At 41.0% G+C, this 16,214-nt stretch overlaps 1 protein-coding gene across 11 annotated transcripts in view; it reads right to left on the bottom strand.

Annotated features, from left to right (window-relative positions):
• The window catches only part of PWWP2A (PWWP domain containing 2A), a 40,639-nt gene extending 25,573 nt beyond the window's left edge, over positions 1-15,066 (bottom strand). For all 11 annotated transcript variants that reach the window (XM_049647848.1, XM_049647850.1, XM_049647851.1 and 8 more), the window contains exon 1: positions 9,403-15,066. In XM_049647848.1, the coding sequence (XP_049503805.1) occupies positions 9,403-10,232 (830 nt within the window). In that variant the 5' untranslated portion in view covers positions 10,233-15,066. The remainder of the gene's footprint in view (positions 1-9,402) is intronic.
• Positions 15,067-16,214: the final 1,148 nt, after the last annotated feature.

The following is a 16,214-nucleotide window of genomic DNA, read 5'->3' as shown; positions in this document are numbered from 1 at the left end:
ACACCATATATTTTGCAAGCATCTCCTACTTACTCATTCCCTAGTAAAATGTAAATGTCACTCTTCTTTATTAAAAAGGCCAAGTTATACGTCACAGATATCACCTGAAGCTTCTACGGTCCTTTTAAGGTGTTTTAAAGGTAAAGATTACACTGCAACATAACAGGATTTAGGGTGAGTGTCTAGTCAAGCAAACCCATATTGCTTACATCTGCCACTTAGTTAACACATATAGCACTTACTATATGCTAACAACTATTCTAATATATACTTATTTTCACTAATTGATTTCATCACCACAACGCTTTTAGTGAAGTGTTAGACCTGTCCCCATTTTAGACAGGGTTAAGTGATCTTCCCACGATCACACGGCCGGTACGTAGTAGAGCCAGTACATGAATCCATGCAGTTAACCAAAGTCAGGTTCCTCACTGCTGCTGCTACGACCACCACCTCCATTTCATCAAGTTACTTATCCTCTTTCTTCCACCTCCACTCCCCACTAAGGGAGTGGAGGAGCTGACAGCTCCATACGCTCTTTTCAGAACCCTGTGGAGATAGACAGGCTTCCCAGTTCAGAATTTTTCTGGTTTTTGAGATAACAAGCAGCCTATCATCAAGCATATTAATACTTCAGCAATGAAATGAAAGAAAATTCACACTAAATGGGATAAGTAGATGTAAAGGTTTGATAGATAAATAGATGAAACAGTCACCAAAAAAGTAACAAAAAAGTTCAGTTTTAAGAGCTTTTTCGATACTGGAACTGCAGTTAAGTAACTTCAAAGAACTGTCATCTAGATTGAGAATATGCATAATCGCTCACCTTAGGGCCTAGAACATAATAAGTAGGCACAATATATGGTAACTATTAAAGTTAAAATGTATTCATTTTATTAAATATAAGTGAATATGGATCATGTTTTTAATTAAAAACTACAAGTATTAAAAGAGCAATCTGCAGGGACTATGGGTACCCAAATGGGCAAGGAGGGAGGGAGGATGACTTTAGCAACAGAAAAACAAAACATGCACCAATTATGAACTAGAATCCCAGGAAATATCTTTTAAAATTAACTGGTAGGGAGAGAGGCTGCATAAAAATTTTTAAGTAACATCTAAATTAAAAAAATATACTCAATCTTTGAAAAGTCTATTCAACCCTCTTATAAAATATGGATAGCTTTTGGAGGGGTCAGGGAGTTAAACACTAATAATTTCGATTTTAAGCTCCCAATCATGTACCTTCAACCAATCCTCTAAAAACCTACCTGGATAACTAAGTTTGGAAATAAAGATGGAGAGAACTCTGGATAGACTTATGCTTCAGTCTTTTTTTTTTTTTTTTTTATTATTTTTTTTTATTGTTTATTTTTGAGAGAGAGAGAGAGAGACATAGTGCAAGCAGGGGAGCAGCAAAGAGAGGGAGACACAGAATCTGAAGCAGGCTCCAGGCTCTGAGCTGTCAGTACAGGGCCTGATGCAGGGCTCGAACCCACAAACTGCGAGATCATGACCTGAGCTGAAGTCAGAAGCTTAACTGACTGAGCCATCCGGGCGCCCCTATGCTTCAGTCTTTTTCAAAGTAAAAATAGTAATAAAATCTGTATGGTAGTCAAATTATTTAACTCCTTAATAGTAAACTCTTGATTTTTTTTTTAAATGTTTATTTTTGAGAGAGCGTGCACAAGCTGGGGAGAGAGACGGACAGAGGATTCGAAGCAGGCTCTGTGCTGACAGCAGGGAGCCCAGTGAAGGGCTCGGAACTCAGGAAGCATGTGTCAAGTCGGCTGCTCAACACCAGTCAAGAGCAGACAAATCTTGACTTCACTTTTATACATCACGTGGAGCAACACAGTTGACATTTTCCCAAGAAAATGAACACTGGTATCAAAGGATCCTTTTCATTAATGTGAACACTCATCAGTTTGCAAACTTTATATTATGAATTCTAAGTACTTTTAATATCTCTTTTGTATTATGTCTAATGGGGTCCACCACACAGAGGCCTAAATGATTTCTCAACAGACTTTTTTAAGACAATTTATTCAATTTATTTTTCTATTCGTATTTTACCAAAAACCGGCTGTTCAACAACTTACAATATTTTAGTCTTCAAATTATTTTCCAATTAAGCTATTCAGTAGTTGGCAAAACATCCCAGGACCATATATGAAGTAACCCCATTTCCAAAAATGCCCAAAGTATTCACTAAATTGGAGTGAAGAGCAATCCCGCCCCCCCTTTTTTTTTTAAGAGACAGAGCAAGCCAGGGAGAGGCGCAGGAGAGATGTAATTTCAAGAAGGCTCCACTCCACCCTCAGCTCGCAGCCTGATGTGAAGCCCTTGAACCCACAACCCTAAGATCACACCCCTAGGCGAAACCAAGAGTCAAACACTCAACCAAACCACCCAGGCGCTCCAAGCAATTCATTTTTTTTTTTTTTTTAAGTTTACTTATTTGAGAGAGAGAGCACACACGCACAAGCAGGAGAAGGGCAGAGCAAGAGGGAGAGACAATCCCAAGCAGGCCCTGTGCTGTCAGCACCGAGCCCCAACACGGGGCTCGAACTCACAAACCTGAACTGAAATCATGACCTGAGCCTAAATCAAGAGTCAGATGCTTAACTGACTGAGTTAAGTTAACTCAGTCTCAGTTAACTCAGATGCTTAACTGACTGAGCCACCTGGCACCACTCACCCCCCAGCAATTCATATTTTAAAAGCAAGCAACTATTGCCCGGTTGAGAGAAGAACAAGGAATCTATCATTTCTACCCACCCCATCAAAATCTTAAGCTAAATGGTAATGATAAAAACAGTGAAGTGTATTAGACTTAGACCATGATTGTTTTCCAATCTTAGAGAATTGCATATTGTTCAAAAAGGGCATCTGTAAACTACCTACTAATATCTACCACTTAGAATTTCAGGCAATTTACTTAATCTCTCTGTGCCTTAGTGTCTTTATCTGTGAAATGGGGATTAGCGGAATTTACTTCATTGGATTTTCCAGAGAGTCAAGTGAAAACAATGTATACAAAGTGCTTGGCCTAGGACCTAGTTTAAGAGTGGGAAATACATAGTGGCTACTGTTAATTACAGAAAGTAAAGATTGGCAACCTTCCTAGAAGATGGGAATATGCAGACAGTGAAATCAAATATTTCGGAGGTATGAGTTTTAAAAAGCTAAAAACCACTATTCTATTTTAAGGTGACTATATAAAACTGGTCCAAGGAAAAAAGATAAAAGTTATAGACTACTAAATTTCTAGTGATTAACCAGATTTAGGATACCTATTTGCCAGTTCTATACTAAGGATCTAGATTTGCCACCCAAGTGGCCCATCTCCACATGTACTGCTTACTTTGTAATTACATCCCAATCAAAATTAACCAGTAACTTTTAAAACAGGTTTAACAAATTTATGGTCCTACTATTTTGGCAAAACCACTCCTTAAATATTAGTTATCTCCAAATATGGTACAAGAATCACCTGCATCAGAATCATCTTGGTTAAAACTGCAAATTGGAGCTTAAGCACATTTGTTTGGAGAACCACTGCCCAACATGTTTAGCAAAAACATTCTTTTAAATCCACCCAGTGTAACTTAACCTCCACTTACTCTCTTGCAAGATCAGACACTAACTAGAGCAAGCTCTGTTCTGCTGGTAATGTGTGCCTGAATTAATCTGGAATTTAGGAAGAACAGGGCCAATATCAAGAAATAAGGATGTACTTCATAGGCACAAATAACTATGAAGAACTTTTTTTTTAATCAATGTGACATCAACTCAGCCATAACAGAGAAGATGAGCACATACTACACAAACTCTTTAATAGCTCCCCACAGAAAAACAGATCTTAGGAAGATTAAGCCGATTTTCATCAACAACTTTGCTTTAAAACAGTATATAGCGAAGTATGGTCTGTCTTACATATAAAAGGCTGAAAATTAGCCTCATTAGAAACCCCAAGTCCAATAAAACATGCCTGGCATAGTTTGTGTCTACATCTAGTTTATCTAGTTTATAAAATTTAGCTTTAAAATCTGTTTTTAATAGCATGATGTTACAGGATTCTTTACACTCAAACTAGGTTTTTAATGTCCAACAATTATCACCTCTTAAAAAGAAAATCCTTGCAGTCCAACATGCTATGGAAGAGCGCACTCTCAATACAACATATATATTGATTTAGTAGTGGGTGTCCTAAAACTGTCTGGGTCAGAAAGTAGTTGGCACTTGCCTCTGTGCTATCTTACTATGGGAACCTTTTATCAACACCTTGGGATATAAGCAGTATAATCACCAAAAAAAAATAAATAAAATAAAAATTTAAGTGTTTTAAATATGTACAACTCAACACAAGCATTCAAGCATACTACTTCAGGACCTAAATTCTCAACCTGGATGCTTAATATAAGCTACTAATACCACTACTCACTGCTTCACCAGAATGGCTGTATATTTTTCCCACCAAAAGTAGAGCTATTGCACCATACGTTTCATGGTCTCTGTAAAGAAAGAAAATCATTGTCTTGGTTTATATTTCCTTAAAAAAAAAACAAATAAATTTTCTACAAACTGTTTTAAGAACTTAGTGAAATCTGAAGTTTTTTAAAGAAATCACCTCAATTCTTTTTAATGCAACAGTACCCCATAGACACACACAAGTCAATATTTGTAAAAGGTCAAGTCTAAAATGTAACTAGCTGCAACTTTTAATAAGCATGTACCACAAAATTAAAATGCACAGGGTTTTTAGGCATAAACATTTACTTCATGACTCCTTAATTCATATCAGATCAAATAAAATAGAATTCAGAGAGATTTTTCAGGATTTCAAAGTAGCTTTAGAACTACTTTTTAAGATGTGGAGAGCAGTAATAAACAATTTAAATGATCCCTCTGTGTAGTTAGAAACCATAGGTCCCGGTATACACTGTTCCTTCAGGTAGGGATTGAGAAGGCTGAAACTATGTTTTCAGAAACTGGGGCTGCAGCCTTTTGCCCTCTGCAGAAAATCTTCACTGGTTAAATTTTTCTATATTTGGAGTTATTAAAGTTGGAAGTGTGTTTAAGCGATAGGTCTACAGTGTGCAAGCAGGCAAGTGATACCTGTATCATTTCTACTGACCCAAACTAGGGAAGAGAGGCTTTCGAAAGAGGTCCTCAGGGGACTCTGGCTGTTGCACCTTCAGTTTGCCCCTGAAGGAAAAGAACTACTTTTAAAAATCATGAAAATTCATCCAATGGGATGCAACTGCAAAAAAATCCAGAATGTGGAAAGTTCTGCCAAAGTCAACAGTTTAACAAATAAACTGCAAGGGAATAAATTGAAGAGAACTACCAAAGAAAAACTTATGAAACTCATCAACCAATTACTAAGTATAAACTTTATTTGGATTCTAATTTGAACAAAACTTAGATACTGAGATGTTAATTTTGAGATGCACTATGAAATTTTTACACTGACTGGCCACAGGATAATAGAAAGGAACTGCTGCCATTATTTGGGCTGTGGTAACAACAGTACAATTATGGTTTTAAAGTCCTTATCTTTTCAGAGATCTATACCAAAATTCTTATGGTAAAGAAATAGGTTTAGAATTTGCTTCAAAATAATCCAGTGGAGGTGGGCATATGATGAAAGGAGTGTGACTAAGAATTGATAAACGTCAAAGCAAGAATGATACGTACAAGGAGGTTCATTTCCCATAATAAAATACAAAACAAAATTATGGTACAACCACTGATTTATTATTCTGTCTAAAATAATCACTAAGACAGTTTAGCAACCTGAAGGAATGCTTATTATATAATGCTAAATGAAACAAATGTACTTATGTCAAAATTTCAAAAGCTTAAGGTAAGGTTAAGGAAGAAAAGGGAGTAAGAAAACCAAACTGAATTTGTGGGTTAGTTGATTATTTTTATCTGCTAGTATTAGATTATTGTCATTACATATTGCTAATGAAATCAGAAGTAGGCATGTAATTTAAACTACCTAAGAGAGCTGGGTATAAAACAACAGTGGAGGAACCTAGAATAAACTAAAGAATGCCTTAAAGGGTATTCAGTTTCATAAATCCTAAGCTACATAAAAGCAGTTTTTAACCAGATATTCAAGTATCTTCATTTTTAGGGTGACCATGTCATTTAAATAGTAGCCAAAGCAAGCTACTTTGAAGATATGAGGAGGAAGTAATCAAACTGGGGTGGTACAGGAAAACCAGACCTCCTGGTCACCCTATTTATTTTACAAAAATACATAAACTGAGGCATGAAGTTTGTTTAATGTTTGGGTTTGTGAACTGCCTAAAGTCAAAATGAATTAGCCTCACAGACTACAGACTGGAGCCCAAAGAAGCATAAAGATTTGCCCAAAGTTATAGTGTTAACTAGAAAGCCTGGCACCAGGAGTCAGACCCCAATTACTCTGACACTCTGCCCAGATCAATCTACTTTTCAGTAAGTGGTACTACCACTTTCTTTTTTCTTTTTCAATCACATGTGTCCTATTCCTTTTCTCCACAAAAAAGATTCTCCTCAAAAATGTGTTCTTCAATCAAATAACTAAAAATAAGGCAAAAAATAATACAATGACAGGAGGGTGAAGAACATCAAATGCTTACAAAAGCAGACTCCGGATCAATCCATATATATGAAAAGCTGTACACTAGGACTGAACACTTTTCTACACAGTGAACAACTCTTCCAACGTTAAAAGACATTTCTGTACCATTCATATGTCAGAATAAAATAATCAAAAGCATTAACTGGCCCTTTTAAAGATTGAAGAAAACCATGCACATACATTGAGGCACTTAGGAGTCTCCCAAATGTAATTCTTTCCTGACTGTCTCCTTGAACAAGAACCAAGACTTCAGAGACTGCTTTGTGTTCTGCAATTTACAGCTAAGGAAATGGGGAAGGTGCAGAGCAGAAGGGTCTCATGGCTATTACCTGACTGAAGAATCTGCTTGGCTCCAACACTCATACCCTCTGTATTATCCCATATAACTACTGAAATCAAGATAGGCACTAAATTTCAGAAATCTGCAATTCTTTACTTACTGTTTAAAAGAAAATTTGCCAGCCCAACTGTCTAATATGAAAATAGAAAATGTATAGGCTTCAGAATCAGATCAACCTACACTTGAATCCTTACTTTGCCATAGGCGCACTGACTGGCCAAATTAAATGAACTTCAATTTCCTCCTATATAAATGAAAAATACCACCAGAGTTATAAAGACTAAAGCAAGTGGTACAATGCCTGGTACATAATAAGCACTCAATAGGAAGTTCTTGTTATTTTTAGCCAAAGGTTTAATTAAACAGCCAATTCAAATAGGATACAAACTGTTTTTAAAGCAGCTGATTACTATAGTCATGGTATAATCTATGAACACTATCTCCTGGATCATCAGTTAACCCCAAACTGCACATGCAAGTATGCAATCAAGGTAAAGCACAGATTACAAAATATATGGACAGATCCATTTTTCCAAATTATATTATGAAAAAGAGATACCCAACTAGTCAATCATTTGTCCAATAATAATTCCTTCAAGTGCTAAATTTTAAAAACTCTGTTATTTCCTCACCAATTCCACAACGGCTACCTCCCATATATAAGCTTCCAGAAGGCAGGGACTGTATCTCATAACATTCAAAACACTAAGAGGTGCCTTAGTCACAGATGTGTTCAATAAGTATTTGTTGAAAGGTTGATATGGTTTCCTTAACGACCTTTTAAAAAAAAACTTCAATGACAGAATCCTTTCACTTTAAAACATTAAAATGCAAAAGGTTTGCAATAAAAATACCTCCTTCAAGCAAAGAAATTGCTGTCTATAAGAAGCATGGTTAGCAAAGTAGAACTCAAACAACAAATTGCAATTTCCTATCAAAGAAAATTTTTTTAAATAAAATACCAACACCATGAGCACCTCAACAGAGAAAAGCACTATCCATTCCATTGCCAGGAACAACTTACCTTTTTGCACCTTCCTTTTGCAGATTTGAAATCCAGATTCTCACACAATCACTGGCCTTCATTTCTGTTTGATTCAATAGCATACACACTACTGAGTCTCTCTCCACTATTAAACACATCAGTAGAAAGCACACTGGTCTTATTCTGCTTTCTAACTATGAAAACAAAAGTGCAAAAAGTCCTAATCCAAAATTCTCAAAAAAAGAAAAACCAAAAAAAAAAAAAAAAAAAAATTTGAGATTACACAATGTACAGAAGTAATTAATTGTAAAGGCTCCGGCTCCCATCTTCCCCCCTGCCCAAACACCCTACTTCAACATTTCTTTTTTTTTTTTTTTTTTTTTTACAAGCGCTTTCAGTATTTTAAATGGTTTTTTTTTTTTTCTCCCAAATAGGAAAAGGACTCTGGTATCTTGATGGGAGGACAAGAAATTTAAAATAAAACATATTAAAATAAGCCATTTCCAAACAGGTGAGATACCCATCAGAGTGTGTGCTGTTTCAGGAAACAGAATGGAGAGCCGTGAATGGGAGTCTCTGCACTTCATATCTGCAAAAGAAGAGAATAAAAAGATTAACTTTACTCTAGACTTAGAATACCTTCTTTACCTATTTAAAGCAATGCCCTTAAACATTTTAAATCAGAGATGAAAATGACTAAGACAAAGGCTTATGGGTGAACTCAACCTTCTTGCCCTTAATACATAAATTTATACTATATCTACAGTATTAGAAGTCAATATTTGAACAGTTTTATACCACACCATCTTGATATTACAGGGTAAAAAAAAAAATCTCTCTTCTTTAGGCTTTTCTTAAAACCATCACTTCAATTAGACAAATGTGCTTCCCTATTGCACAGTTATCTAGTGAGAATTAGTTCTAACAGTAAGAAAAACAGTCTGGAGGTTCATTTCTAACAAATACTCTTCCCCCTATAAGGAGTGACAGTTAACCTTCTGGGGACCCCAACGCACAACCCCTTTCTTCAACCTCGTTAAAGGTTAAGAAGAAAAGTGTCCCACAAGCAACGTCCCCCCACCCCCGCACCAGGTTCTCCGCAAAACTCCCGCATTTCGCGTTAACCCACCAGCCCCCAGAGGGGGTACACCAGGGCCACGTCAGGGACGGAGCTCGGGGGTGAGGGATGAGCTCCGCGAGCCCGTCAGGCACCCGCGTCCCCACCTGGTGACACACCTGCCCTCGCAGGCGCCCACCTGGGGCAGGGACCGCCCTCTCCCGGGCTCGCGCTGATGCCCCACTCGGAGCGCGCGCCCCGCGCCGCACGGGACCCGAGGGCGTGCAGGCGGCGGGAGCCGGGGATGCAGGGGTCGTCCCGGCTCGCTCCCTCCCTAGGGACCAAGCGGGCCTGGGGGCGTGCTGGGGCGGGCGCAGTACCTTTTGGACAGATCCATGAGGACACCGGAGAAGAGCTTCTCCCCTAGACGGAACGACACGACGAGCGCGTCCTCGATGATGTGGTCCAGCGTGACCCGCACCTCCGAGCCGGGAATCAGCTGCGACACCGCGGAGTCCCCGCCCGCCGGCGGCACGAGCGCCGGGGCTGCGGGCTGGGGCAGCGGCGGTTCCTGGCGCTCCTCGGGAGCGGGGGGCTGCTCGGGCTGCGGTGCAGGGGAAGGTGGAAGCTCGGGCCCTCCCTGAGGCGCGGCTGCCGCCGGCTCCGCCACCCGAGCGGGCAGCTTCTCCTCAGCTTCCAGCTCTGGCCCCGCCGCCTCCGGGCTGCGGGAGAGCTCCCCCGGCGGCGGCGGTGGCGGCGGGAGCGGCGGCTCGTCGGCCTGGGGAGAAGACTGCTGCCCGTCGGCCTCGCCGTCCGGCACAGATGCTTCAGTCGCCGTGACCGGGAGGGGGTCAGTGCCAGCCTCGCTGCCGGGGATGGGCTCCATCTCCGGCTCGGCCTCGCCGGCGCCCCCCTCCCCGGGGGACGCTGCAGTCGCTGCCGCCTCTGCAGCCACGGCCGCCATTTTCTTCCTGGCTTCTCCCTCCTCCAGCTCGGGCTGCAGCGGCGGCAGCAGCGCTGCTTGGTTCCCTGGGCCTTCCCCTCCCTCCCTTGAACAGTTTCGTCCCGCCCTTTTCTGCTGCTCGTTATTGGCACCGCGCCATTGGTTGCGCCCTATACCCCTCCCGCACTTGTGATACTCCATTGGCCAGGTGCAGGCGTCTATCACCCAGTCAGTCCCTCCCCTCCATGCAGAGTAGGAACTTCTCATTGGCGGGATGAGTTGTCAAATGTTGAATCTTAGAGGAGGAGTGAGGGGACGAGGGAAGTCACAAAAGCTGAGCCACATACTTGTCGCCTCTTTCTATTGGCTGGAAGAGGAACTAAAGTTTTATGGTTGGTCTACGCTCTTGCCCATTATCAGTCAGGCTTTCAGAGGTGGGATAAAGGAGAGAATCACGTAGCGTGCTAGTTCTTTCAAAGGCGACCGAGGGGAGGAGTAAGGGGAGTATGCGAGGGGAACAGCTTCCCAAGAATCCCTGCGCGGAGGCCCTTAGAATAAATGTTATTTCTAGGCGCGGACCTGCTTGCGGCCGCGTGTACGCACGACAAGCTTCTTTGGAAGGCCATCTAAAGTTTGAAAATAATTCTTCAAACATGTTTTGAGCTCCTACTAGGGTAGGAACCGTGCTAGGTGTTGGAGATAGAATGATGTCAAGACATTCTCCATAACCCCGTCACAGACACTCCAGCCCACACACAGGAGTGTTTTCCTTGACTTCTCTCCACTTTCTAGGAACAATGCACCTACTTATTTCAAAGTAGGAAAATGCTAATGAAAAGAGGAGGGACACCATGCACACTGTGTTCAGCTGATGAATGTTCCAAAGAGCAGTCCTGAGGCATTTAGGGGCTTACATGTGAACATTGTTTGCTGTCTCCAAATTCACTGGAAAGTGGACGCACCTGGTTCCTTGCTTAAACCTTTTTCTTTCCTGGTCTCTCTGCCACAGGCTCAAAAACTCTTTTCAGTGTCCTAATGCTCCCACCTTAACGCTCTTCCTGTTTTAAGTCTCTTCATTTGTTATGTCTAGAAGAATCTACTGAAGCCATTTATTTCAGATTGCACCTCAGAATCAGCCTATTCTCCAGAAGAGGTTGTAGGCACTGCGATTGCCAACAGAGGGAGGAAAGAAAAGTTGACAGTATTAAGGGGAGTAAAAAAATGAAATTCTAAATAATCATAGCTAACAATTATTGAGCACCTGTGTACCAGGCCCTAGTACAAACCCTTAATATAGCATCTCATTTAAGCCTTATGCTACTTCTATGAAGTAGGTACTATTACACCCATTTTAGAGATAAATTGAAGCACAAAGAGGTCACTCAGCTAGTAAATTTCAGGGACAAAATTCCAATTTTACATTGAAAAGGACCAAAAATGGAAAAAACTAAATATCACCATATGTTCTATTTCAAGTCACGGGGCTCTTGGGAAAAGCCAATAGGAAATCCTAGTCAGGGCAGGTTTAGCATCTCCAAAGTAGCAGAAGGAAATGAAATTACTGACTGTCCAGTCTGTGTCAGAGATTTTTCCCATAAGCTCTCATTTAAAATCCTGTGAATTAAATCCTCTCCCTCTTTTCCAGATGAGAAAACTGACCCTTAGCCAGGTTAAAGATCTCAGAGGTCACACGCCTAACAGCAGGTCCAATCTAACACACCTCTGCCAAGGTGCACGACTATTCCACTCACTCATTCATTGAACAAATAATTTATCTCCTGCAGGCCAGATGCCTGCAGTAAACAGACATGGATCCCACCTTACAGGGTTTTCACCATGACCACTTGGTCTATAATTCACTATAGTCAATTAAGTATTACATATAATTCTATAAAACTCCTAGATCCATGCTGAGTTCCCACACTGTATAACCTCTCAGAAGAAAAAAAATGCAGCTCAGGTCCTAGGACCTGATTAACTCTTACAGTAATTCATCGCAAGATGCTGCAGTGAATCGCTTAAATTAAGCATTTATGGCAGACTGCCGCATACCAAGTCCTCCCTCTAAATCACCGTTTTCATCCTGCAACCCAAGAGCCTCTACTGGGTCTCTATGTTCACATCAAGCGTAACCCCTTCTGCTTGTCTGTCAAGGCCCTCTCTGTTCCTCCTCTATCTTTCAGGTTTGTTTTGTAGTACTCCTCAAGCTTGTTAATACTGGGAAGATCTTTCATCCATTTATTCAACAAATAAATATTGAAGACCTACTATGTGCCAGTTACTGGGCTTACCAGGCCGAAGGCATGTAGAAAGAACATAAGAAACTTAATGCCTGGCCTCCTGGGGCTTATTTTTCTAATTAGGGAGTTAGAAAATAAGCAATGAGTAAACAAGATGATTACAGATTGTGAGAAATGCCATAAAAAAAACAGGATGAGTGATAAGCAATCATTTCTAGCAGGGGGCAGAGAGTGTCTTCTTTAGATAAGGTGGTCAGAAAAAGTCCCTCTGGTGATAAGACATTTTAACTAAAATGCAAAGGATAAGACAGAGCCAGTTATTGACTGTTGTATGACTTCAGCAATTGCTGAAGTCCTTAGGCCAAAGGGGGCTTAATTCATTCCAGAAACAGAAAGAGACCAGTGTTGTTGAAGAGGAATGAGCAAGAACATAGCTTGGTGAAATAAGATTGGAAAGGAATACAGAGCCAAATCATATTTTATGTACTGAAGATATAAAAACAAGAGATTCTACCCTCAGGGAGTTTCAAGTCTATTGGGAACCTAAGCTGTTGTATCCTAGTCAACCCTGCATTCAGCCTCTTCCTGGCATAGAATCAGCATAGAAGAAGCCCTTGGTGTTTATGGAATGGATAGCCACATGGTATCTGAGATTAGATGGATGGTTAGATGAATGGATGAGGGTTGGATGGATGGTTGAAAGGTTGGATGATGTCTTAATCCATTCAGTCTTCTAGAACAAAATGCCACAGACTGGGTAGCTTACAAACAACAGAAATGTATTTCCTACAGTTCTGGAGACTGGAAGTACAAGCTCAGGGTGCCACCATGGTTTGGGTGATAGCCCTCTTCCAGGTTGCAGACTTCTGATATACTCGCATGGTAGGAAGGGACAAGGGAGCTCTCTTGGGCCTCTTTTACTTCTCTCATTCATGAGGGTCCCACCCTCATGACCTAATCACCTTCCAAAGACCCCCATCTGTTAATACCATCAACATGAGGGTTTAGGATTTCAACATATGAATTTTGGAGGGACACAAACATTCAGACCATAGCAGGTAGATAAATGGTGATTAAACAGATCACTGAATGGATGGACAGATAAATGGCAGGGATAAGGAACATAGCTGACTACTCAAGTGGATCTTCACTGTCACAAGAAGACTTTGATCTTGAGCTCTGTGGGGTACTACAGTTCAGTAGCTAAAAACTCAAAGTGGAAGTGAATGAAACTGTATGTGACTCCCCAGTTGGCCTCTGACTAGCTATATGATCTGGGCATGATCTTAGGCTAGTTGATTAATCTCTGTTTCCTCATTTACAAAATATCTAAATAATAACTACATAAGGGTGTGCTTGTTTTTAAGTGATATATGTAAAGTGTTTAACATAGAACCTAAATCATAGTAAGCACACTGCCATTATTATTAGCAACTAGATCTAGAAATTCAGTCTTTTTTTAAAAGCATTATTTATTTTCTTTAGTAATCTCTGTACACAATGTGGGACTCAAATTTACAACCCCAAGATTAAGAGTTGGATGCTCTTCCAACTGAGCCAGCCAGGTGCCCTTAGATATTCAGTCTTATTACATCTGGTGTTAATCATATTCTAGGGGCTCTGACTCCCACTAACCAACCTTGTGAAAGACTAAATAAAACCCCAAACACTGGGGTGTTGGTTCATGGAGAGTTTTAAATATGGCTAATTGTGGTTATTTTTTTCCGGGCTTGGTTTCTCAGGAAATCAAATTATAGACAAAAAATAGCATGGGGAGCAGAGACCCACCACAAAAGGAACTAACTCACTGAACATGGCTGCAAAACCATGGTCACTGAATGAATTGCTCCTCCTTTTCTAGAATGATTTCTGTCCAGTAACCAATATTTCTCTTCTAAAATCAAATCACCTACTCTCAGATCAAGACAGTGATTGATAACTAGTGACAAACATGTCAATCATTGGCTCTCTTTCCATGCATCTCAGTGGTTCTAAATGTATCAAGGGATCTGAGAATCTGCTCAAAAAAAGATATTTTACATATTGTATGACTCCATTCACATAAGGTACCAAAACAAGCAAAGCAAATGTATGCTCTCAGAAGTCAGGATAGAGGTTATTTTTGACCAGGGAAGGGGAACAGGACAGTTCAGCTAATGACTACTACAAGCTAATATGAGTAGGGTTTTCTAGGATTCTGATAAGTTTCTGTTTCTTCATCTACCTACTTGTTTCACAGGAATGTTCAGTTTATAAAAGTTCATCAAGCCATGCACTTATGTGTGCTTTTCTGTATATAGATTTATATTAGTTATCTATTACTGCTAGTGTCTTAAACATCATACATGTATTTTATCACAGTGCCTCTGGGCAGAAATTCAGGCATAGCTTAGTTGGATCCTTTGTTTAGGGTCTCTCTTAAAACGTAACCAAGATGCCAACAGGGGCTGCAATCTCACCTGAAAGCTAGATTAGGGAAGGGCCTACTTCCAAGCTCACTAACATGATTCTTGGAGGAGTCAATTCCTTCATTGCTGTTGGCTAGAGGCTGCCTTCACCTCTTTGTCACATGGGCCTGTCCATAGGACAGTTCATGATTTACAGTTTGCTTCATCAGAGAAAAATGGAGCAAGCAATAGAGAAGTCACAGTCATTTATAGCCTAATCTCAGAATAGGCATCTCATCACTTGTGCTATGGTCTATTCAGAAGCAAGTCTGTAGGTCAAGGGGTGCTTGGGTGACTCAGTGGGTTAAGCATCCAACTTTGGCTCAGATCATGATCTTGTGGTTCGTGGGTTTGAGCCCCGTGTCGGGCTCCGTGCTGACAGCTCAGGGTCTGGAGCCTGCTTCGGATTCTGTGTCCCCCCCCCCACTCTCTCTGCCCCACCCCCTCTCACGCCCTATCTCACTCTGTGTCTCCAAAAATGAATAAGTGTTTAAAAAAAAAAAAAAAGAAGCAAGTCAGTAGGTCAAGCCCAAACACTAGGAGAGAAGATTATGCAAGAGCATGAGTATCAAGAGGCAAGGATCACTGGGAGCTGATTACCACACAATTTAAAGATTTTTTTTTAATTTTTTTTAACGTTTATTTATTTTTGAGACAGGGAGAGACAAAGCATGAACTGGGGAGAGTCAGAGAGAGGGAGACACAGAATCTGAAACAGGCTCCAGTCTCTGAGCTGTCAGCACAGAGCCCGACGCGGGGCTCGAACTCACGGACCACGAGATCGTGACCTGAGCCAAAGTCGGCCGCTTAACCGACTGAGCCACCCAGGCGCCCTTTAAAGATTTTTAAAAATGACAGGTGCCCGGGTGGCTCAGTTGGTTAAGTGTCTGACTTCGGTTCAGGTCATGATCTCACGGTTTGTGAGTTCAAGCCCCGCGTCGGGCTCTGTGCTGACAGCTCCAAGCCTGGAGCCTGCTTCAGATTCTGTGTCTCCCTCTCCCTCTGCCCCTCCCCAGCTGGCACTCTGTCTCTGTCTCTGTCTCTGTCTCTCTCTCTCTCTCAAAAAATAAATAAACATTAAAAAAAAATTTTAAGATTTAAAAAAATGAAAATGAAAAATATTTGAGATATTTCCCTAAATCTTCCCCCACCCCACATACTCATCCACAGACTGTGTTAAAGCCTCTTGTTCTATGTAGATGCTGTACATCCCATACCACCAGCCCCTTAGTAACAGATGCACACCTCAGATAGGCAGGTGGAAGAGGCCATCATATTACAAAGGTCAATCCTAATATTGAGAACAGTCCCTATAAGGAGAGCCATCATTGATCTGTGAGTACCTCCTATGTGCCAGATGGAGACAGCAGCCAGGTAAGCCTGGGGAGGATAAGTACATCAAAGGTGGGTACTGTCCTGAGACATCTTCGTCTACAGTCTTGGGTGTTTTTTCACATGCTCCCCCTCCCTTCTTTGTATATTTTCAACAGCTGCCATGTCAACATAGTTCCTTAAAATTGCACTTCAAGGACACTGCTTTAGAGGGGGTGGTTCTATGTTGA

This window comes from Panthera uncia (genome assembly GCF_023721935.1).
Source record: "Panthera uncia isolate 11264 chromosome A1 unlocalized genomic scaffold, Puncia_PCG_1.0 HiC_scaffold_17, whole genome shotgun sequence".
NCBI classification, from domain to species: Eukaryota; Metazoa; Chordata; class Mammalia; order Carnivora; family Felidae; genus Panthera; species Panthera uncia.
This window is presented reverse-complemented; position numbering and strand designations above follow the sequence as displayed.